General features: G+C 34.0%; 1 protein-coding gene across 1 annotated transcript in view; it reads left to right on the top strand.

Annotated features, from left to right (window-relative positions):
• Positions 1-20,043, top strand: part of HTR2C (5-hydroxytryptamine receptor 2C) — a 150,332-nt gene that overhangs the window by 61,895 nt on the left and 68,394 nt on the right. The window contains exon 3 of the mRNA XM_005700259.2: positions 7,772-7,972. Coding sequence (XP_005700316.1) covers positions 7,772-7,972 — 201 coding nt within the window. The remainder of the gene's footprint in view (positions 1-7,771; positions 7,973-20,043) is intronic.

Here is a 20,043-nt window from a genome sequence, read left to right as displayed (position 1 = left end):
TTATTAATTCTCTTTTTCTTTACTTTTTAATTACTTTTTTCTTCTCTTCTTAATTACTTTTTTCCTCTTCTGAATTATTTGGTGGGTCCTGCATTTTATTTTAGTATTCCATTTTCATTGATATATTGATTTTTTGCTATATTCTTTGTACAATTTTTTAATATAAATTTATTTATTTTAATTGGAGATTAATTACTTTACAATATTGTATTGGTTTTGCCATAAAAATTTTAATGATTGTGTTTAGATTAAAATATATGTAGCTAATCTGTCATAATTTCCTAGTAATTAATGTTACTTCAAGTGAATATAAAAATCTTACATCCATATAGGCTCCTTAAGCCTTTGCCTTTTTGTTTTAATTATAGTATGGAATTTACCTATATACATTGAGAACCTTCTCAGATGATGTAATAATTTTTGTTTTTGACAGTCACATGTCTTTTAAAGACCTAAGAAAAGAAAAATAATTATTTTATTTTCCCAGATTGTTTACCATTTCTGTTGTTCCTCATTTACTCTTAAAGTTTATAAGTTTTCTTTCTTTCTGAAGAACATCATTAAATTTGTTTAAAGTAAGTCTCCTGGCAATCAATTTCTTAGTTTCCTCCCCTAAAGAAAATCTTTTTATTTCACATTCATTTTCTGAAGATAGTTTCACTGGATATAAAATTCCAAATTGTGATTATACCTTCTGGTCTCTCATGAAAAAGTCATTTTTCTCAGCTGCTTCAAGAATTTTTTTCTTTATCTTTTGTTTTCACCGGATTATGATGTGTCTAGGCATGATTTTCTTTGGTTTAACCATTTGGGCTTTGCAGAACTTCGTAAATTTGTAGATTTATTTTTTATCAAATATGAAATTTTTTAGCCCATTGTTTCTTCACATAGTTTTCTCCTGTACCAGTATATCCTCTCTCAAGATTTCAAAGGCATAAATATTAGGTGTGTTCCTATAGTCGTTGTCCCATAGTTCCTACAGTGCCCATTTATTTTTTTTTTTCATTCTTGTTCATTTGGATAATTCCTATTGATCTACTTTCAGTTTTAATGACTCTTCATCTATCATATCCATTCTTCTATTGAGGAAACCCAGTGATTTTTTTTTTCAGCTCTAAACTCTTCATTTGTTTCTTTTTCATAAGTACTACTTATTTGTGAAGTTCTCTTTCTGTTAATTTCAAGAATATCCACCCCTCCTTCATTGAGTATGGCTATGGTAGCTGCTTTAAAGTCTCTGTAAATTTCTGCCCTGTCCAGTTTTAAAATTTAATGTACTTGAAATGTATTTAACACATTACTGTTTATATTTGTTCTTGGTTTTTGTTAAGTTACCAAATTAAAGGGGAATTCTATTTATCTCTATATAATTAATTAAAGTTTTAATTAGGAATGGCTCTTGTATTTTATAGCATTTTATAAAGTTATTAAGAATAAAGCTCATAAACTTTCTTTACAAATGTTAATATAAGAGACTATATTGGCAGATTTTTGTGATATTAATTTATCATTACATTCTTGAACTAAATTTTGTTTTACTGTGGTGTTTTACTCATTTTACTCTTTGCTGGATTATATTTGTGAATATTTTGTTTGTAATTTTGAATCTATATCAATGAATGCTATTTGTCTCTAGTCTCATTTTTTCAGTATATAAGTTTTGATACTGACACTGTATTATTTTATGAAATGAACTGAAGAAATTTTAAAACTTTTTTAATGTTTGTTCATCTTTTCATATATGTTAACTTAAAAACATCAATTATAACTTCTCATTTACATTTTAGCTTTGGCATTATTTTACAGTCCAACATTCCACATCTCTTAATCATTATCAGAATATTAGAAAATTGGTATTTTCTCTGTGGTGGGGTTATGATCTGCAGGGTAAGGATATTCCTTTATACGAGTAACAAATATTTATTGTACCAAGCAAATGTCATCTCCAACATTTCATAGAAATAAATCCCTTTTATTTTTTCATTTCAACAAATGAACTGAAATTTTACAGTGTTTATTATTCAGTCTTTGCCATTATTGTCAGTATTGGTGGTGATGCCTGTGAGTTTTGGTTACTAATCTTGTAATCTGATGTAATCTTTGATGTAATCTTTGAATGAATAAATGAGTGAATATAAGAAAATGTCTTATGAAACACTATGCAATTTTTGCTTCTGAAAACAAGATTTTGTCTCTTTCGACTAACTGATCTCCCCCATGGAAATTATGTTATATGGCCTTTTTGCTATGCAACTTCCAACAAACTTTTCACATATTGTAAAGTAATTAACCTTCAATTAAAATACATAAATTTATATTTTAAAAAATTTATCTAAAGAAAATACACTTTAATTCCATTAAGACAACTTGAACGATCCATTTGTCTTCTTACAAAGATAAACAAAAACTAAACATTCACTGAAATTCTAAATATTTTGAATTACAATGTCTGTAGTGAAATCCAGGAAAAACATTTTTGATAAAAACCTTAGGGAATAATTATAATCAGACAAGTTTGAGAAAACTTGGCTTACATAAATTCAGAGAAAGTTTTCTGCAATTATTTTTGATAATGAAGTTAATCTGCTGCTGCTAAGTCACTTCAGTCGTGTCCGACTCTGTGCGACCCCATAGACAGCAGTCCACCAGGCTCCCATGTCCCTGGGATTCTCCAGCAAGAACACTGGAGTGGGTTGCCATTTCCTTCTCCAATGCATGAAAGTGAAAAGTGAAAGTGAAGTCACTCAGTAGTGTCCGACTCTTAGCAACCCCATGGACTGCAGCCTCTGGGATTTCCCAGGCAAGAGTACTGGAGTGGGGTGCCATTGCCTTCTCCAATGAAGTTAATCTAGAAATCAATAATTTAACTCATTCCGATATTGCTATCTTTGGGATAGTTTTTACTTTAGGTGCTTGTTCATTCCCTTTGTTTTTGGATTTTGCTGTCTTACAGGTTTGGAAGTAGACTTCTTGAAAAACCTGCACCAGAAATATTGTCCTGTATTGTTAAAAAATTGTATTTATTATTTAATAAATAGTGTATGGTGATAGGAAGTACCTTTGTGTTTGGGGGAAAAAATGTCAGATTTGGAGCAAAACTCTGTAGACTTGAACAAGTCTGAGACTTTGAGACACATTTTCCTCACACTGTAGGGTTATAGAGTTGACACTACAGTTATATGGAATAGAACTAAAAATTAAGTACCTAACTAACACTGCTAACACTGTGCTTGGTATAAGATACTGTGTAATAGCTGTTGCCATTTTTGCCATTATTAAATGTGTAATTGCTGAGAACTGAGAACTGACTAGATAGTGGATCTGCAGAGTGGATACGCACCTTATTGAGAATGTGTATTGGCATATAGTGAAGTTGGGGCTTCCCTGATAGTCAAGCTGATAAAGAATCCACCTGCAATGCAGGAGACCCTGATTTGATTCCTGAGTTGAGAAGGCCCTCTGGAGAAGGGATAGGCTACCCATTCCAGTATTCTTGGGCTTCCCTGGTGGCTCAGACAGTAAAGAATCAACCTGCAACATAAGAGACCTGGGCTCAATCCCTGGGTTGGGAAGATCCCCTGGAAGAGAGCATGGAAACCCATTCCAGTATTCTTGCTAGGAGAATCCCCATGGACAGAGAAGTCTTGAGGATTAACTCCATGGGGTCCCAAAGAGTTGGGCATGACTGAGTAACTAAGCACAGCACAGCATGATGAAGTTGGATTTAGGGTGATGTTATAATCTGTTGAGGGGGATATATTCATTTACAAATTTAATAAATATTTATTGAGTACCTGCTTTGTGCCATGCATTGACCTATGTATCATGAATTAAATAGTAGAAAAATAAAACACAGAGAACAACATTGACTTAATGCATCTTATATTCCAGTGGTTATAGAAACAAAATTCTCCACATAATGGCAGTCAGGTGATACTTGCGTATTTGAAACAAAATTGGAAAAGTAATTTCTGGCATCACTGACTCAATGGGCATGCGTTTGAGTAAACTCCAGGAGTTGGTGATGGACAAGGAGGCCTGGCGTGCTGCAGTCCATGGGATCACAAAGAGTTAGACATGACTGAGCGACTGAACTGAACTGAACTGAATTTCTACAAATGGAACAGGTTGATAATACACAAACCCTCAATACAATCAACTTCCGGGTAGATACAATCTGAGGAGATTACAAGATAATGATGAACAGAAATGAACATTCATCAATATTTTGTTTAAAATAATTCTTAATAACTTCTTTGATTTCTTTGTTTTGCTCCTTGAATTCCAATGGTTGTTAGTTACACTTCTGGAATTGCCAGTGGAAAGTGAAAGTGAAAGTCTCTCAGTCCTGTCTGACTCTTTGCAACCCCTTGGACTACACAGTCCATGGAATTCTCTAGGCCACAATACTGGAGTGGGTAGCCTTTCCCATCTCCAGGGGATCTTCCCAACCCAGGGATTGTACTCATGTCTCCCACACTGCAGGTGGATTCTTTACCAGCTGAGCCAAAAGGGAAGCCCAAGAATACTGGAATGGGTAGCCTATCCCTTCTCCAGAGGACCTTCCCGATCCAGGAATTGAGCCAGGGTCTCCTGCATTGCAGGAGGATTCTTTACCAACTGAGCTATCAGGCAAGCCCATCAACTCTAAACACAATACAAAAATAACTCTAAATGTACTGGAGAAAAACCTGAAACAAAGATTCTGGGGTTTCTTAAGACTTGGAAGAAGTGAACAACACTGGTTGAGTTTACACATTTCATGACTTATTAGCCAAAGCGGAAGATGCAGTCTATGCCAGGTGAAATACTAAACTTCCCCCAAATCTGTAGTTTTAGTAGCTCAGAGGAACTGAAGACAGAGTTTGAGAAAATCTCAAAATTAAAAGTTGAGGGAGAATCTAGGAAAGGATAGAGATAGAGTGAACCACAGATTCTTCTCTGGGGAACCGTAAACTCTGCTTATATCTCTAGCTGACCTCTGAACCATGCATGTCTAGGGGAAAAAAATCTAAATTCTTGAGTTGCCACATTATAAAGTTCAAAGTATTCAAGTTTCATCAAAGGTAAGAAGAATGCAAAGAAACTAGAAAGTATGACTCCTTCATAGTAAAAAAAAAAAAAAAAGAAGAAGAAAATGATACTGAGGAAGCCTAGGCATTAGACTTAAATAGACAGGCTTTAAATCAACTCTCAGAATGCTCAAATAGCCAAAGGAAGCCATGGACAAAGAACCAAAGGAAATAAGGAAAATGTCTTCTCAACAAAGAATAGCAATAAAGGAATATAAATTATAAAAATAAATAGAAATTTGGAGGACGAAAAATACAAAAACTGAAGTTAATTTACTAGACTGATTCAACTGCAGAACTGAGCAAAAAGAAGGAAAAATTGAAGAACTTTGAAACAGATCAATTGAGATCATCCAGTGTGAGAAGAAAGAGAAAAGATGAAGGAAAATGAACAGCACCCTAGAGACACGTGAGGCACTATCAAGTTTACTAACACATGCATAATGATAGTGCCAGAAGAGGAGGAGAAGGGGGAAAACATACAGAAAGAAATTTAAGGAACTATTGGTCAAAATTTTCCACACTTTGAGGAAAGATATGAAACTACATGTATAAGAAGCTCAATGAACTCTATAAACATATATTATTTCAAGAGATCTGCACCAAGACATTATGGTCAAAATTATACAGGATCTTTAACAAGATTAATAATGAATTTCTCTTTAGCAACTATGGGGGCCAGAAGGCAGTGAGATTGCATATTTAAAGCATGCAACAACAACAAAAATTCTTTCAACCAAGTATATGGCAAAACTATAAACTCTACTTCAAAAAATGGAGAAATTGAGATTTAAGGCACAGTAAAGTCAACAAAGTTGATAAACCTTCAACTAGAAATACTATGAAAAAAAGAGAGAAGACACAAATTTCTAAAATTAAAAATGAAAGTGGTGAGGGGCATAATGACTGAACTTAGAGAAATTAAAAGAATTATAAAATAATAATAAATGAACAAGTGTACTTCAACAAACCACATAACCTAAATTAAATGAACAAATTTCTAGAAACATGCAAACTACTAAAAGTGTCTCAAGAAGAAATAAAGACTCTGATAACAAGTAAAGACATTGTATCAATAATCGAAAAACCTGCCAGCAAGACAAGTCCTGGACCAGATGGCTCCACTGGAAAATTTTATCAATCATTTAAAGAAGAATTAACACGAGTATTTCTCAAACTCCTACAAAATAAAAGATGAGGGAACAAATGTACTCATTCTATGAGATCAGCATTATCCAGATACCAAAGCCAGATTACAACAAAAGATAAGTATAGACCAATGTCACTTTCGAATATAGATTCAAAAAATCCTCAACAAAATAAAAGCAAACTAAATTTGGCATCATATTATACACCATGACCAAGTGTGACTTATCCCAGGAATGAAAGATGGCTCAGCATATAAAAGTCAATTAATGTAACACATCACATTAATACAATAAAGGTAAGAGAAGCACATGATCATCTCTGCTGATAGAGAAAAGGCACTTAGCAAACCATCACTTTTTCATGATAAAAACATGCAACAAACTGGGTATAAAAGGAAACTTCCTCAACACAATAAAGGGCATTTATGAAAAGCCCACAGTTAACATCTGACTCAATAACGAAAGAATGAACGATTACTCTTTAAGATCAGGAAAAAGACAAGATATCTGCTTTCACTACTTACACTTAACATTGCACTGGAAATTCTATCTAGAGAAATGAAACAAGAAAGAAAATAAAAGGCAGACGAAAACTGGAAAAGAAAAAATAAAATTACCACTTTCACAGGTGACATGATCTTTCATATGGAATATCCTAAAAAACCCACACATAAAAATATAGATCTAATAAATGAATTCAGCAAAGTTGGAGGATACAAGATTAATACATGAAAATTAATTATAGTTCTATACAGGAGAAATGAGAAAATCATAAATGAAATTGAGAAAACAATTCCATTTACAAGAGCATCCAAAAAATCTCAACTGATAAGAGCATCAGTGATAGAAAAGAATGAAGTACTGATAGAAGCTACAAAATGGAAGAACCTTAATCCCAGAGGGATGGTATGGCGAGGGAGGTGGGAGGGGGGTTCAGGATTGGGAACACCTGTATACCCGTGGCAGATTCATGTTGATGTATGGCAAAACCAATACAATATTGTAAAGTAAATAATAATAACAATAAAGTTAAAAAAATACTGTGTTAAGTGAAAGAAGACACAAAAGGTTGCTTACTGTATGATTCTGATTATATGAAATACCCAGATTAGCTAAATTCAAGAGATAAAAAGCAAATAAGAAATTTTCAGGGGCTGGGGAGGGGGGCTGGGGAGGGGGACTGGGAGGGGGACAAAAAATGGGAAAATGGAGAGTGACTGCTTAATGGGTAGCAGTTTCCTTTTGCAATGATGAAATGTTTTAGAACCAGAAAGAGGTGATGGTTGCATGATGATGTGAATGGACTAAATGCTTCAGGATTGTACAGTTTAAAATGGTTAATTTTATAATATGTAAGTTTTACCTCAATAAAAAATAATATATGTAACACTGAATGCGTTATTGTTACTGTCATCATTACTATGGAAAAACAATACGTACCAAATTTCACTTCCTTTTAAAAATTTAGATTATGAGAAAAAATAGACTAAAATTATAGTCGGTATAATTTGCATAACATGTTATTCTTGTCTTCTCTCTGTTCTCTTTCAGATTATGTCTGGCCACTACCTAGATATTTGTGCCCCGTCTGGATTTCTTTAGATGTTTTATTTTCTACAGCGTCCATCATGCACCTCTGCGCTATTTCGCTGGATCGGTATGTAGCAATACGTAATCCTATTGAGCATAGCCGTTTCAATTCACGGACTAAGGCCATCATGAAGATTGCTATTGTTTGGGCAATTTCTTTAGGTAATTAACTTTCTTGGCCAGTAGAATTGCAGCGGCTATGCTCAATACTTTCGGATTATGTACTGTGAACAACGTACAGACGTCGAGTGGTAACATTTGCGTTTAATCGGGATTCTTTTAGTTAATGATTATTCTTAACCTATTTATCTGATATTTAGGTTAACAATAATGAAAGAAATGTAAAGCATATGAATATGCAAAAGTAAAGTTTCCGTTTATGCTGCTAATTATTTTGTGAGTCAAAGTGCCAATGAATTCTGCAACACAGACACATAACTGTGAGATATTTAAAATGATTTGAAGATGACAAAAATATATAGCAAAGTCCAAATTTTTAAAATAGATCATTTAAATCTTGGAAAAGATACGTCTATCCCAGAATATTAATCTTAACATTTTTATTCCAACTGTAAATCTCCCATAGAAAATTTTATAGTGCAATACAAATCTTCACAAAGCAAACATGCCTAAATTTATACCGTTAATCTACTTAAAATATATTATTTACCCCATGTTTTTAAATATATCCTTGAATTCTGGTTATACAAAAAGAAAAACATCTATTGGTTTCTTTGAAGATTCAGGGGAGGTTGATATGAGAGAAATGATCATCTTCTTGCTTATATTTAAAATATGCATACCTTCAGTTCAGTCAGTCAGTTCAGTCGCTCAGTCGTGTCTGACTCTTTGTAACCCCATGGACTGCAGCACACCAGGCCTCCCTGTCCATCACCAACTCCTGGAGTTTACTCAAACTCATGTCCATTGAGTCGGTGATGCCATCCAACCATCTCATCTTCTGTCATCCCCTTCTACTCCTGCCTTCAGTCTTTCCCAGCATCAGGGTCTCTTCCAATGAGTCACTTCTTCACTTCAGGTGACCAAAGCATTGGAGTTTCAGCTTCAGCATCAGTCCTTCCAATGAATATTCAGGACTGGCTTCCTTTAGAATGGACTGGTTGGATCTCCTTGCTGTCCAAGGGACTCTCAAGAGTCTTCTCCAACACCACAGTTCAAAAGCATCAATTCTTCGGTGCTCAGCTTTCTTTATAGTCCAGCTCTCACATCCATACACGACTACTGGCAAAACCATAGCTTTGACTAGATAGACCTTTGTTGGCAAAGTAATGTCTCTGGTTTTTAATATGCTGTCTAGGTTGGTCATAGATTTTCTTCCTAGGATTAAGCATCTTTTAATTTCATGGCTGCAGTCACCATCTGCAGTGATTTTGGAGCCCCAAAAATTAAAGTCTCTCACTGTTTCCATTGTTTCCCCATCTATTTGTTGTGAAGTGATGGAATGCTAATATTCAAGTCACAGAATTTAACTAATTGGTATATAAGAGCTTTTAAAATCCATTTTTTTCCTTTTATTTTTTCTCTTCCAGTTGGAATTTAAAGTTAGTGTCTCATTAAATAATTCTTCAAAGTTATATTTCTGTAAAAGATTCCAGTAAATTTTACAAGATCAAGACTATATTTCTAATATCATCAAAAGATTTTTGACTCTGGGTTTATTGATAAAGTAAATTTAAGTTTTAAGATTGTTCTATTATTGGTGGCTACACACACACACACACACACACACACACACACACACATGCCTTTAGATAAAAAACAATGAAACATCTCCCAGAAAGGAAAGTGAACCTATATACACAATTTGAACTACATGTTCAAAGGTTTACAGATTTTTACCATCTCCATCCTGAAGAGCTTCTCTAGGAAGATGCTAGTTCTTACGGTGCTTACAAAAGAAATACACAGCTAAATTAAATCAGAATATTAGAAGCATTCAGTTCAGTTCAGCTGCTCAGTCATGTCCGACTCTTTACAACCCCATGGACTGCAGCATGCCAGGCTCCCAACTCCCGGGGCTTACTCAAACTTAGGTCCATCAAGTCGGTGATGTCATCCAATCATCTCATCCTGTCATCCCCTTCTCCCACCTTCAATCTTTCTCAGCATCAGGGTCTTTTCCAATGAGTCAGTTCTTCACATCAAGTGGCCAAAGTATTGGAATTTCAACTTCAGTATCAGTCCTTCCAATGAATATACAGGAGTAATTTCCTTTAGGATTGACTGGCTGGATCTCCTTGCAGTCCAAGGGACTCCAAGAGTCTTCTCCAACACCACAGTTCAAAAGCATCAATTAGCTTCTAATAATTACAAAAAGTATTAGCTTCCAACAATTACAGCCTGGGTAATTTAGACAGATTCTTGTGCTAAAGACAATAAAAATATGGAAAAAAAATTATAAGCATTGAGAAGATAATAAAATAGTGAGACATCCAGAAAGACAGAAATCCAGAAAAATGAGTATGACTTCTGGGTAATGTCTGCTAATGAAGCATTTGCAAACCTGAAGATGTGATAACAGGTTGAGAAGCTTATTCTAATCTCATTAGCCTGGCAAAGGTAAACCAACTTGAGTTTATTTTTGGATCCCAAAGGCCTGTACACTAGAAATACAGATGAAGCAGAATTAAACCACCGTTGACATGGAGTTCTGGCTTCGTTCAAGTCACCTATGTAACCAAAAAAATATTGAGCCTGGAAATTGGAATAAAGTAATTTCATATTCTTGACCTTTCTAATTTTCTTGATGGAAGCAAAAAAAAATCATCCTAGGTTTGAAATTGTTTCTTTCAATTATTTTTAATTCCTATAACTGAAATACAATGAAAAACAGGCACATGAAGAAAAGAGACAACGTGAACCATATCAGTTCAGTTCAGTTGCTCAGTCATGTCAGACTCTTTGCGACCCCATGGACTGCAGCATGCCAGGCTTCCCTGTCCATCCCCAACTCCGGAACTTGCTCAAACTCATGTCCATTGAGTTGGGGATGGCATTCAACCGTTTTATCCTCTATTGTCCCCTTATCCTCTTGCCTTCAGTCTTTCCCAGCATCAGGGTCTTTTCCAATGAGTCAATTTTTACATCAGGAGGCCAAAGTATTGGAGTTTCAGCTTCAACATCAGTCCTTCATTGGAAGGAGTCATTGGAAAAGAAGAAATAAGAAAAAAAGACAGTGTGTTTTGTTTGTAGTGTGCACATGGAAATTAGAGCTTCCCTGGTAGCTCAGCTGGTAAAGAATCCACCTGCAATGCATGAGACCCCAGTTCAATTCCTGAGTTGGGAAGATCCCCTGAAGAACATATAGGCTAATCACCCCAGTGTTCTTGGGCTTCCCTGGTGGCTCAGATGGTAAAGAATTTGCCTGCAATGTGGGAGACCTGGGTTTGATCCTTGGGTTGGGAAGATCCCCTGGAGGAGGACATGGCAACCCACTCCAGTATTCCTGCCTGGAGACTTCCCATGGACAGAGGATCCTGGCAGGCTACAGTCCACAGGGTCACAAAGAGTCAGACACAACTGAGAGGCTAAGCACAGCACAGCACATGAAAATTATAAGCTGAACTTAAATATTTCAGCAAGAAACTGCAAACTATAAAGCATGACATTTAAGATACAATCAATAAACAATGAGAAAATGTGGAACTTAAGCATTAACATGAAAACTTTAGAACTCAAAGACAGATTAGACAAGAGAAAGCATTACTGGATGAGAAGGCTAAGAGAGCATTACTGGATGTCAGTTACAGGAAACTGTGATGAATGAAGCAAGGAAAATTGGAAGGTTATAAAAGAGAAAATAAGAAGATAATAGACATATAGGATAAAATTAGAAGAGTTCCACAAGGTGAGAAAAGAATGGTAGGAAAGCAAGATTTGAAAAAATAATGGCTTTTCAAATTGATGAAAAACACGGTTACTCATATTTAAAGAGCTCAACAAGTCTCAAGCAGAATGAATAAAAAGCAGTCCATATTAAGAACCATCATAGTGACACTGCAGAAAAAGAGAAAATATAAATCAACCTTAAAGAAAAAATGTTCAGGTTCAGTTCAATAAAGCAACAATAAGATGGATGAATGCCTTCTCAGCAACAGTGAGAACTACCATTCAACACTACCTTCAACACTACCATTCAAATGGTAGTGTCAATATATGTATAACTGATATATGTATAATTGAGTCCCTTTACTGTTCATCTGAAATTATCACATTATTAATCAGCTATGCCACAATACAAAATAAAGTTTTTAAAAAGTGAATGATAAATTAGAATCATATATTCAGCAAAATTATAGAATCACTCAAGAATCAAAGTGAAATAAAGACATTATCAGACAAGCAAAAACTAAGAGAACATGACAAAAGCAGACTTCTACTTAACAAAATAATAAAGGATATTCTTCAAACAAAGGAAAATGGTCACAAATGGAAGGCTGGAGATGCAGGAGGTGACTAAATGAAATGCAAATGGTAATTGTGAAGTTAAACATAAACATTGACTTATAAAACAATAATGATAATTTTTATGGAGCTCAGTATATTAATGAAACTAAAATTCACAAAACAACAGCATATAAGAACAGAGGGTTGAAAGTAAACTTTTTCATTTTCTAGGAGAAAAATAAAAATGATATTTAATATTAAGCTTTCATGACTAAGTATAACATGTCCATTCGAAGGTAATCACTAATAGAAAAGAAATGTTTAACTTCCAAATTTATAGAAAAATATTAGAGAATAATATAATAAATCCAAAAGGAGGCAGTAAAATATTAAAAGAAAAGAAATACAAATCAGGTGGCAAAATATAGAAACATCTAAGATGGCAGAATTAAAACCAAATATATCCATAGTTATATTCATTATAAATGGAAGTAAATATTCTAAGACTCTAAGAGTTGAAAAAATAATCTATGTGTTTATAAGAAGCATATACAAATCACAAGGAAAGTAAAGGATTAAAAAGGTACTCCACAGAAGAACTAACCAATGGAAAGACTGTGCAGCTATGTTAACAATTTACCAAGATATATTTTTCAACAAAAAATAATAATTTTAAAGAAAAGTTACTTCATAATGATGAAGGATTTAATTCATTTGGAAGACACAGCATAATAAACATGTATATGTGTAATAATATGGCCTCAACATTAGTAAGTCACAAATGGACAGAATTGTAGACAGACAAATCTCAAATCATGGTATAAGATTTTAACACACACTTTTCAGTGATTGTATGAGGACAATAAAAAAAAGCTGAACTCATTGACAAGTGAGAAATACATATTTCTGTCATTTACATAAGAAATATTTCTCAGAATTGACCATATATTTGACCATAAATTAATTCTCAATAAATTTCAAGTGTTGGAGTCATAAAGTGATTCAAATTCAAATGAAATAGAAATGTTTACCAAAAGGTAAGTAGAAAAATCTACATATATTTGTAAATTAAGAAATTATCTCCCAATAAGCTTTGACCCAATGGACTTAGAATCCACTGATGACTCATCTCTGAACCATTTATTATTATGTGATTGTAGACTGATAATTTTTCTCACTTTATTATTCTTTATTAGTTGGCATACTGTAAGGAAGGATTTTCTTGCCCACTTTGTTATTCATTTATTTGTATTGGTAAAGACTCCTGAATTCTTTTGTAATCAGTATAACTTAATTCATTCCTATCCTTAATTATTTTGATGCTCAAGTCATCCCAGATTTGTCCAATGAGAACCCCTTTGATATGTCCCATCAGTACTCTGAGCATTTCCTTACTTCCTGCCATTGATTTTACCAGGTTTACCCTTTCTTTTCCATGTCCCAGTTTTGCAATCAGTTATTTCATACAAGGAACCCCCCGGTTTTTTTAGTTCTCAAATGTTTTATAAACCAATAAGAAATCTTGGTATAGTCTTTGCTACTAGGATATGGTTGCTTCTATATATCTATGCCTTTAATTCCTATCCAGTAAAACAAGACTCTTCCACTACTTTCCCAATTCCTTGTTATTCCTCATTTTTCTCACAGTGAGTAATGTGGTCCTCAAAAGCATCAATATATTTATTTACTACTTATATTTTCTAAATCCTACAATATAAAAATTCATTTAAGAATTGCTATCTTCATACCACTCAGTAAATAAAATGCTATGTTTAAAATTGCATTACAATATTTTCTGTCTTTAGAATGTTTCCCACTGAGGATATAGATCAAAGCTCTGTGTCCAAACTGCCAGAATTAGGATGAATTTTTTTCTTCTATGTGGTTCTGTTACCAATTCTTTACAGTTAGGGATTGTTTTGGTTTCTGTATACATTCAGTATTGATTTATCCTATCTTGTTGCTTTTGTTTTTTAATACATAAAACCTCAGAGTTTTTTAATATGTACAAACTTAAAAAGAAAAAAAACACCTTAATATAATGTCCCAAAAGTCAAAAGTATGCAAATAGTATATTTAGAGAAATGTCACTCTTTCTTTTCTTGTTTGGTTAACCCATTCACTGATTCTGGAATATACTTTGAAGTTTATTTTTGCAAAAAAAAAGAAAAACTATATGTATTCATGTTTATCCTTTCTTAAATAAAAGATAAAATATTACATACATGTTAACACTTTGCTGTTCTTTACTTGGTAATATGTCCTGGGAATCCCTCTCTATCAATTCATAGGAAGATGGTAGATGTAAACCCAGATATCATGTAAATGATTTATATACTCTGTTTAATTCTTTTTTCTAATACTCATTAGGACTGTATTTTACAGTTATATTATAATTTATTTAATCAGTCTCCTGTAATGTATTTAAGTTGTTTCTAATATTTTGCAATTACCAATAATTCCACCAGAAATAATGTTCATACCATTCTCTCTCTAACTCTGTGTGTTTCATATTTTTGGAAGTTTAATTTTAGCAAAAATTCCAAGAAGCAGAGTTGATTTATCAAGAGATAAATGCACACATATACATTTCACTAGGGCTTGAGCTATTTTTTTTTACTTCCAAGAAAGCAGATTTGCCCAAAATCTTGTTAACGAAGTGTAGTTTAAAACCTTAAATTTTTGCCAATCTAATAGGTGAGATATGTTATCTAAGTACAGTTTTAACTATTCTATTATAGCTGAAGTTGAGCTTGTTTTCATGTTTGTCACTATTAATTCAGTTTTTCACAAAGTGTGTTCTGTTTTTCATATCTTTATTTCTCAATTTTGAAACTCTTTTTACATCAAAAATAATACACATTTCACATGTAAATGAAAATAATATATTTGCTATTGCTATTTCATGGTGCTTTTGCCAAGCAAAATTATTATTATTATTATTTTGCAGTTCATTTTATCAATCAAATTTCCTTTCTAAGTTCAGGTATACTTATATATTCTCTTCTCATAGTCAGGTTAAATAATAAATTACTCATGTTTTCCTCATTTTTTTACATTTAGGCCCCCAATCCATTTGGAGTTAATGTTTGTCTGTGGTGAGATATCCATTTAATTGTTTTTAATATAAATTTATGATGCTTGGGGCTGGTGCACTGGGATGACCATTTAATTTTATCTCCTTCTATATAACCATTCATTTGTCTCATGCTTGTTACTCAAAAAGTCGATCTACTCTGATATATGATGCCATCTTTATAGCATGTGAAATTTTCTTACTTATCTGGGCCTATCTCTGAAGTTTATATTCTATCCTATTAGTGTGTCTCTTTGTGTGCTAATTCCACACTGTTTTAATTATGAAAGTTTTATAATAAATGTCATCATGTGATATAATTAATCACCATTCATTACTCTTGTTTTTCAGAGCTTGCCTAGAAATTCCAAGATGTTTAATTTTCCCTATGAGCTTTAACATTAACTTTACTTCCATTTTAAAAGCTTGTTTGTATTTTCATAGGGGTCTGTTTATAAATTTAGAAGAAATAAACAACTGAATTAAAAAAAATACTTTCTAGGTTATGGCCACTCTATCTCTCAGACCATACAGCAATCTTATTATATAGTCACTCTCATGTCCTCCTTATCACTATCTATAATCTATCTCATAAGAATTTATCTTACAACTTGGTCACTCTACTGAAACAGTCTCTGTGAATTCATTAGTGACTTCTTCCAGTTCTAGTTCAGTCGCTCAGTCGTGTCCGACTCTTTGCGAACCCACGAATCGCAGCATGCCAGGCCTCCCTGTCCATCACCATCTCCCGGAGTTCACTCAGACCCACGTACATCGAGTCCGTGATGCCATCCAGCCATCTCATTCTTGGTCGTCCCCTTCTCCTCCTGCCCCCAATCCCTCCCAGCATCAAAGTCTTTTCCAATGAGTCAACTCTTCGCATGAGGTGGCCAAAGTACTGGAGCTTCAGCTTCAGTATCATTCCTTCCAAAGAAATCCCAAGGTTGATCTCCTTCAGAATGGACTGGTTGGATCTCCTTGCAGTCCAAGGGACTCTCAAGAGTCTTCTCCAACACCACAGTTCAAAAGCATCAATTCTTCGGTGCTCAGCCTTCTTCACAGTCCAACTCTCACATCCATACATGACCACAGGAAAAACCATAGCCTTGACTAGACGGACCTTAGTCGGCAAAGTAATGTCTCTGCTTTTTAATATACTATCTAGGTTGGTTATCACTTTTCTTCCAAGGAGTAAGACTCTTTTAATTTCATGGCTGCAGTCACCATCTGCAGTGATTTTGGAGCCCAAAAAAATAAAGTCTGACACCGTTTCCACTGTTTCCCAATCTATTTCCCAAGAAGTGATGGGACCGGATGCCATGATCTTCGTTTTCTGAATGTTGAGCTTTAAGCCAACTTTTTCACTCTCCTCTTTCACTTTCATCAAGAGGCTTTTTAGCTCCTCTTCACTTTCTGCCATAAGGATGGTGTCGTCTGCATATCTGAGGTTATTGATATTTCTCCCGACAATCTTGATTCTAGCTTGTGTTTCTTCCAGTCCAGCGTTTCTCATGATGTACTCTGCATAGAAGTTAAATAAGCAGGGTGACAATATACAGCCTTGATGTACTCCTTTTCCTATTTGGAACCAGTCTGTTGTTCCATGTCCACTTCTAACTGTTGCTTCCTGACCTGCATACAGATTTCTCAAGAGGCAGGTCAGGTGGTCTGGTATTCCCATCTCTTTCAGAATTTTCCACAGTTTATTGTGATCCACACAGTCAAAGGCTTTGGCATAGTCAATAAAGCAGAAATAGATGTTTTTTCTGGAACTGTCTTGCTTTTTCCATGATCCAGAGGATGTTGGCAATTTGATCTCTGGTTCCTCTGCCTTTTCTAAAACCAGCTTGAACATCAGGGAGTTCACGGTTCAGTGACTTCTTAATCATTTATTAAATAATTGTTACTTATCAAGGTTTTTGGTCTCAGGATTTCTGTACACACTTAAATGTTATTGAAGACCCCAGAGAACTTTTGTTTATATGAATTATATCTATTTAGAAATAGATATATATCTGTCTATAAATTAAAATTGAGAAAAATTTAAATTATGTGTGGATTTATTTAAAAATACTAAACCTAATACATGTTAACATAAATAACATAGCTCTATGAAAAATAGCTATATTTTCCAAAGAAATGAAATTAGTGAATAGAGTAGCATTGTCAAACTTTTTTCAAATCTCTTTATCTTCTGGCTTCGGAGACAGTTAGATTCTCATCTTTGCTACTGCATCTAATCTGCTGTAACGAGCTGCTTTGGTTAAATTATGGGAATAAAATATATAACCTCATTAGAGATAGATAGCTTCAATACAGTAAAATGTTTTAATAATGTTTTTAGATAATAGGTAACACTATTTTTTTTTGACACTATGCTAAAATTCAGTAAGTGGTAGTTTCTTAAGTTTAGTTGCAATGTGGAATCGGAAGCCATATCACTGAACTTTTCGTATGCTGCTACATTAAAATCCACTAATCTGTCTTGCGTTTTGAAAAATATTTTATCCATGCTTTCTTTAATAATGTCAAGTGTAGATATTTTGGAAAATTATTTCACTGAGTTGTGTAGATTTTTAAAATGTTAATACAATACCAAAAATCACATGCATTAATAGTTCCTACCAATCTTATCAGAAAGCACTCTAAACATAGAGAAAGTATCACGCTTTCCTAGCCAGATACAAGTTTCCCAAAGTTCCAATATTCACCTGAAAGCTCAAGCTTTATCATGGTAGCAAATACCATTTCTTTTTTGCTTGACACAACAGATTCAACTTATCCATCTTTGAGAAAATATCTGCCAGTTATCCAAGTATGAATAACCCTAGTGTGTCTTGCAGTCATTCTTTCAAATGCAAATGTTATTCCATGGGAAAAGAGGCTAGTTTATCTTCCAATTCTAACAATTGCTTTTCCGCATAGCAACCATCTTATGTCAATGTGCAGCAGAAGTGCTCTATGTATACTTCCATTTCATCACATGGATTATTAAAAGGGTCAAAATTTCATAAAATTAATATTTGTTTCTACTGCTTCATCAAAGACATTCTTAAGTAAGATTGGCTCTTTTTCCCCCTTGAAAGTATGTGGTGGTAAGCAATACAAGGACTACTTTTACAATTCAGCATCACTAGCTTGACTTCATGCTAAGGTATCAGCCTGGTGTTCTGCAGACCATGGGGCTGCAAAGAGTCAGATACGCATAAGTGACTGAACAACAACAAATCAGCAGTTTTACTCACCATTATTTTGCAGCATGTAACCACACAGTGAAAACAGCAAATAAAATATTAGTATTATTATGGGAATAGTTTTGACTTCATAAAACCACTGATATTCTTAGAGACTCTGAGGTACCCATGGACCAAATTTTAAGAACTATGTTTCCAACTCTAGCTCTCCCTGTGTCATTTGAAACAATGGAAGATGCTTTCCTAATTCTGTCATCCTTTGCATGCTACATCAGTTTTCTTTGATTTTCTTTTCTTCCATCTTTCTGTCTGCTCTTATCCAATTCATTCTCCACTTTACTCTTACTCTTCCTAGCATTCTGTCCATTCCAATTGCTTATACACTTTTCTTGGCTTACTTCATCCAGAGAAATATCTTAAAATCTACGGATGAATCTCAAATAAATACTTCTATTTATTTCTATTAGATTATCTATCCAGATCTCTAGCTTAAGCTGTATTGAGATGAATGTTGGGTATATATATTTCAAATGCCATCTCACCAAGATTGTACTCATCACCTTTCTCTCTTTTCCATTTTTCCCTCCTCCTACACTTCTGTTTCTCAAGTGTGTTCTCAAAGTAACAGCATCTCCCATATACCCAAAAAGAAGTCTGAGGATTATTTTAGACTCGTTCTCTTACTTCCCATAGCAAATGAACATAACTTGTTCTTAATATTTCTCCTTAGTATTTCTCACATTCCAGTTTCTCCATTCCCTCAGTTGCTTTCTTTGTTTAAGCTTTGACTTCATGCTAAGGTATCAGCCTTAGTTCTTAGCATATCCAAGATATAGCTTCACTTCCTTAAGTGAGCTAGGTATCCCATGACAATAAGAACTAAAGATTCTTCTCCAAATCTTCATGTTCAATTATTGAGAGTATTTCTTTAAACGTTGCTTTTCTGTCTTTTCCTCTGTGCCTTGTTTTGTGCTTTGTTTGATTTCCTAATCATCTGGCTTTTGCATATTTATTCACCCTTCTCGTTTAGCCAGGGCTGTTTTGGATTGCTACACAAAACTCTCTATCATATTAATGATGTAATTATCTGAACAGTCAATAAGGAATTTTGTCCACCTTCATGATTCATTAGTAGCCATAGTCCACAAATTCAATTCATACCCTCAGGATATCCCTTCTTTCAACATCTTCTCAACATATCAGTAATACATGGTTGATAGTATTGTTCAAGTGTACTTTTTTGTTTCTTCTACTAGTTTTATGAATTACTGATTGATCAATTTTTCCAGGTTTACTGACATGCAATTTACATATAACATTATGTAATTTTAAGGTGTTCAACATGATGATTGGATGTACATTTATATTGTGAAAAGATCACCATAATAATGTTACTTAACACATTCATTACCTCACATAGTTACCTTTTGTGTAACTGTGAGTGTGGTAAGAATCTTTATGATTTTCTCTCCGAGTAACTTTCAAATATACCATAAGTATTGTTAACTATAGTCACCCAATGTTGTACATAAGATCTACTTTACAACTTGAAGTTT

Source organism: Capra hircus (genome assembly GCF_001704415.2).
Source record: "Capra hircus breed San Clemente chromosome X unlocalized genomic scaffold, ASM170441v1, whole genome shotgun sequence".
NCBI classification, from domain to species: Eukaryota; Metazoa; Chordata; class Mammalia; order Artiodactyla; family Bovidae; genus Capra; species Capra hircus.
Note: the sequence above shows the minus strand (reverse complement) of the source record. Positions and strands in the feature narration are given on the sequence as shown.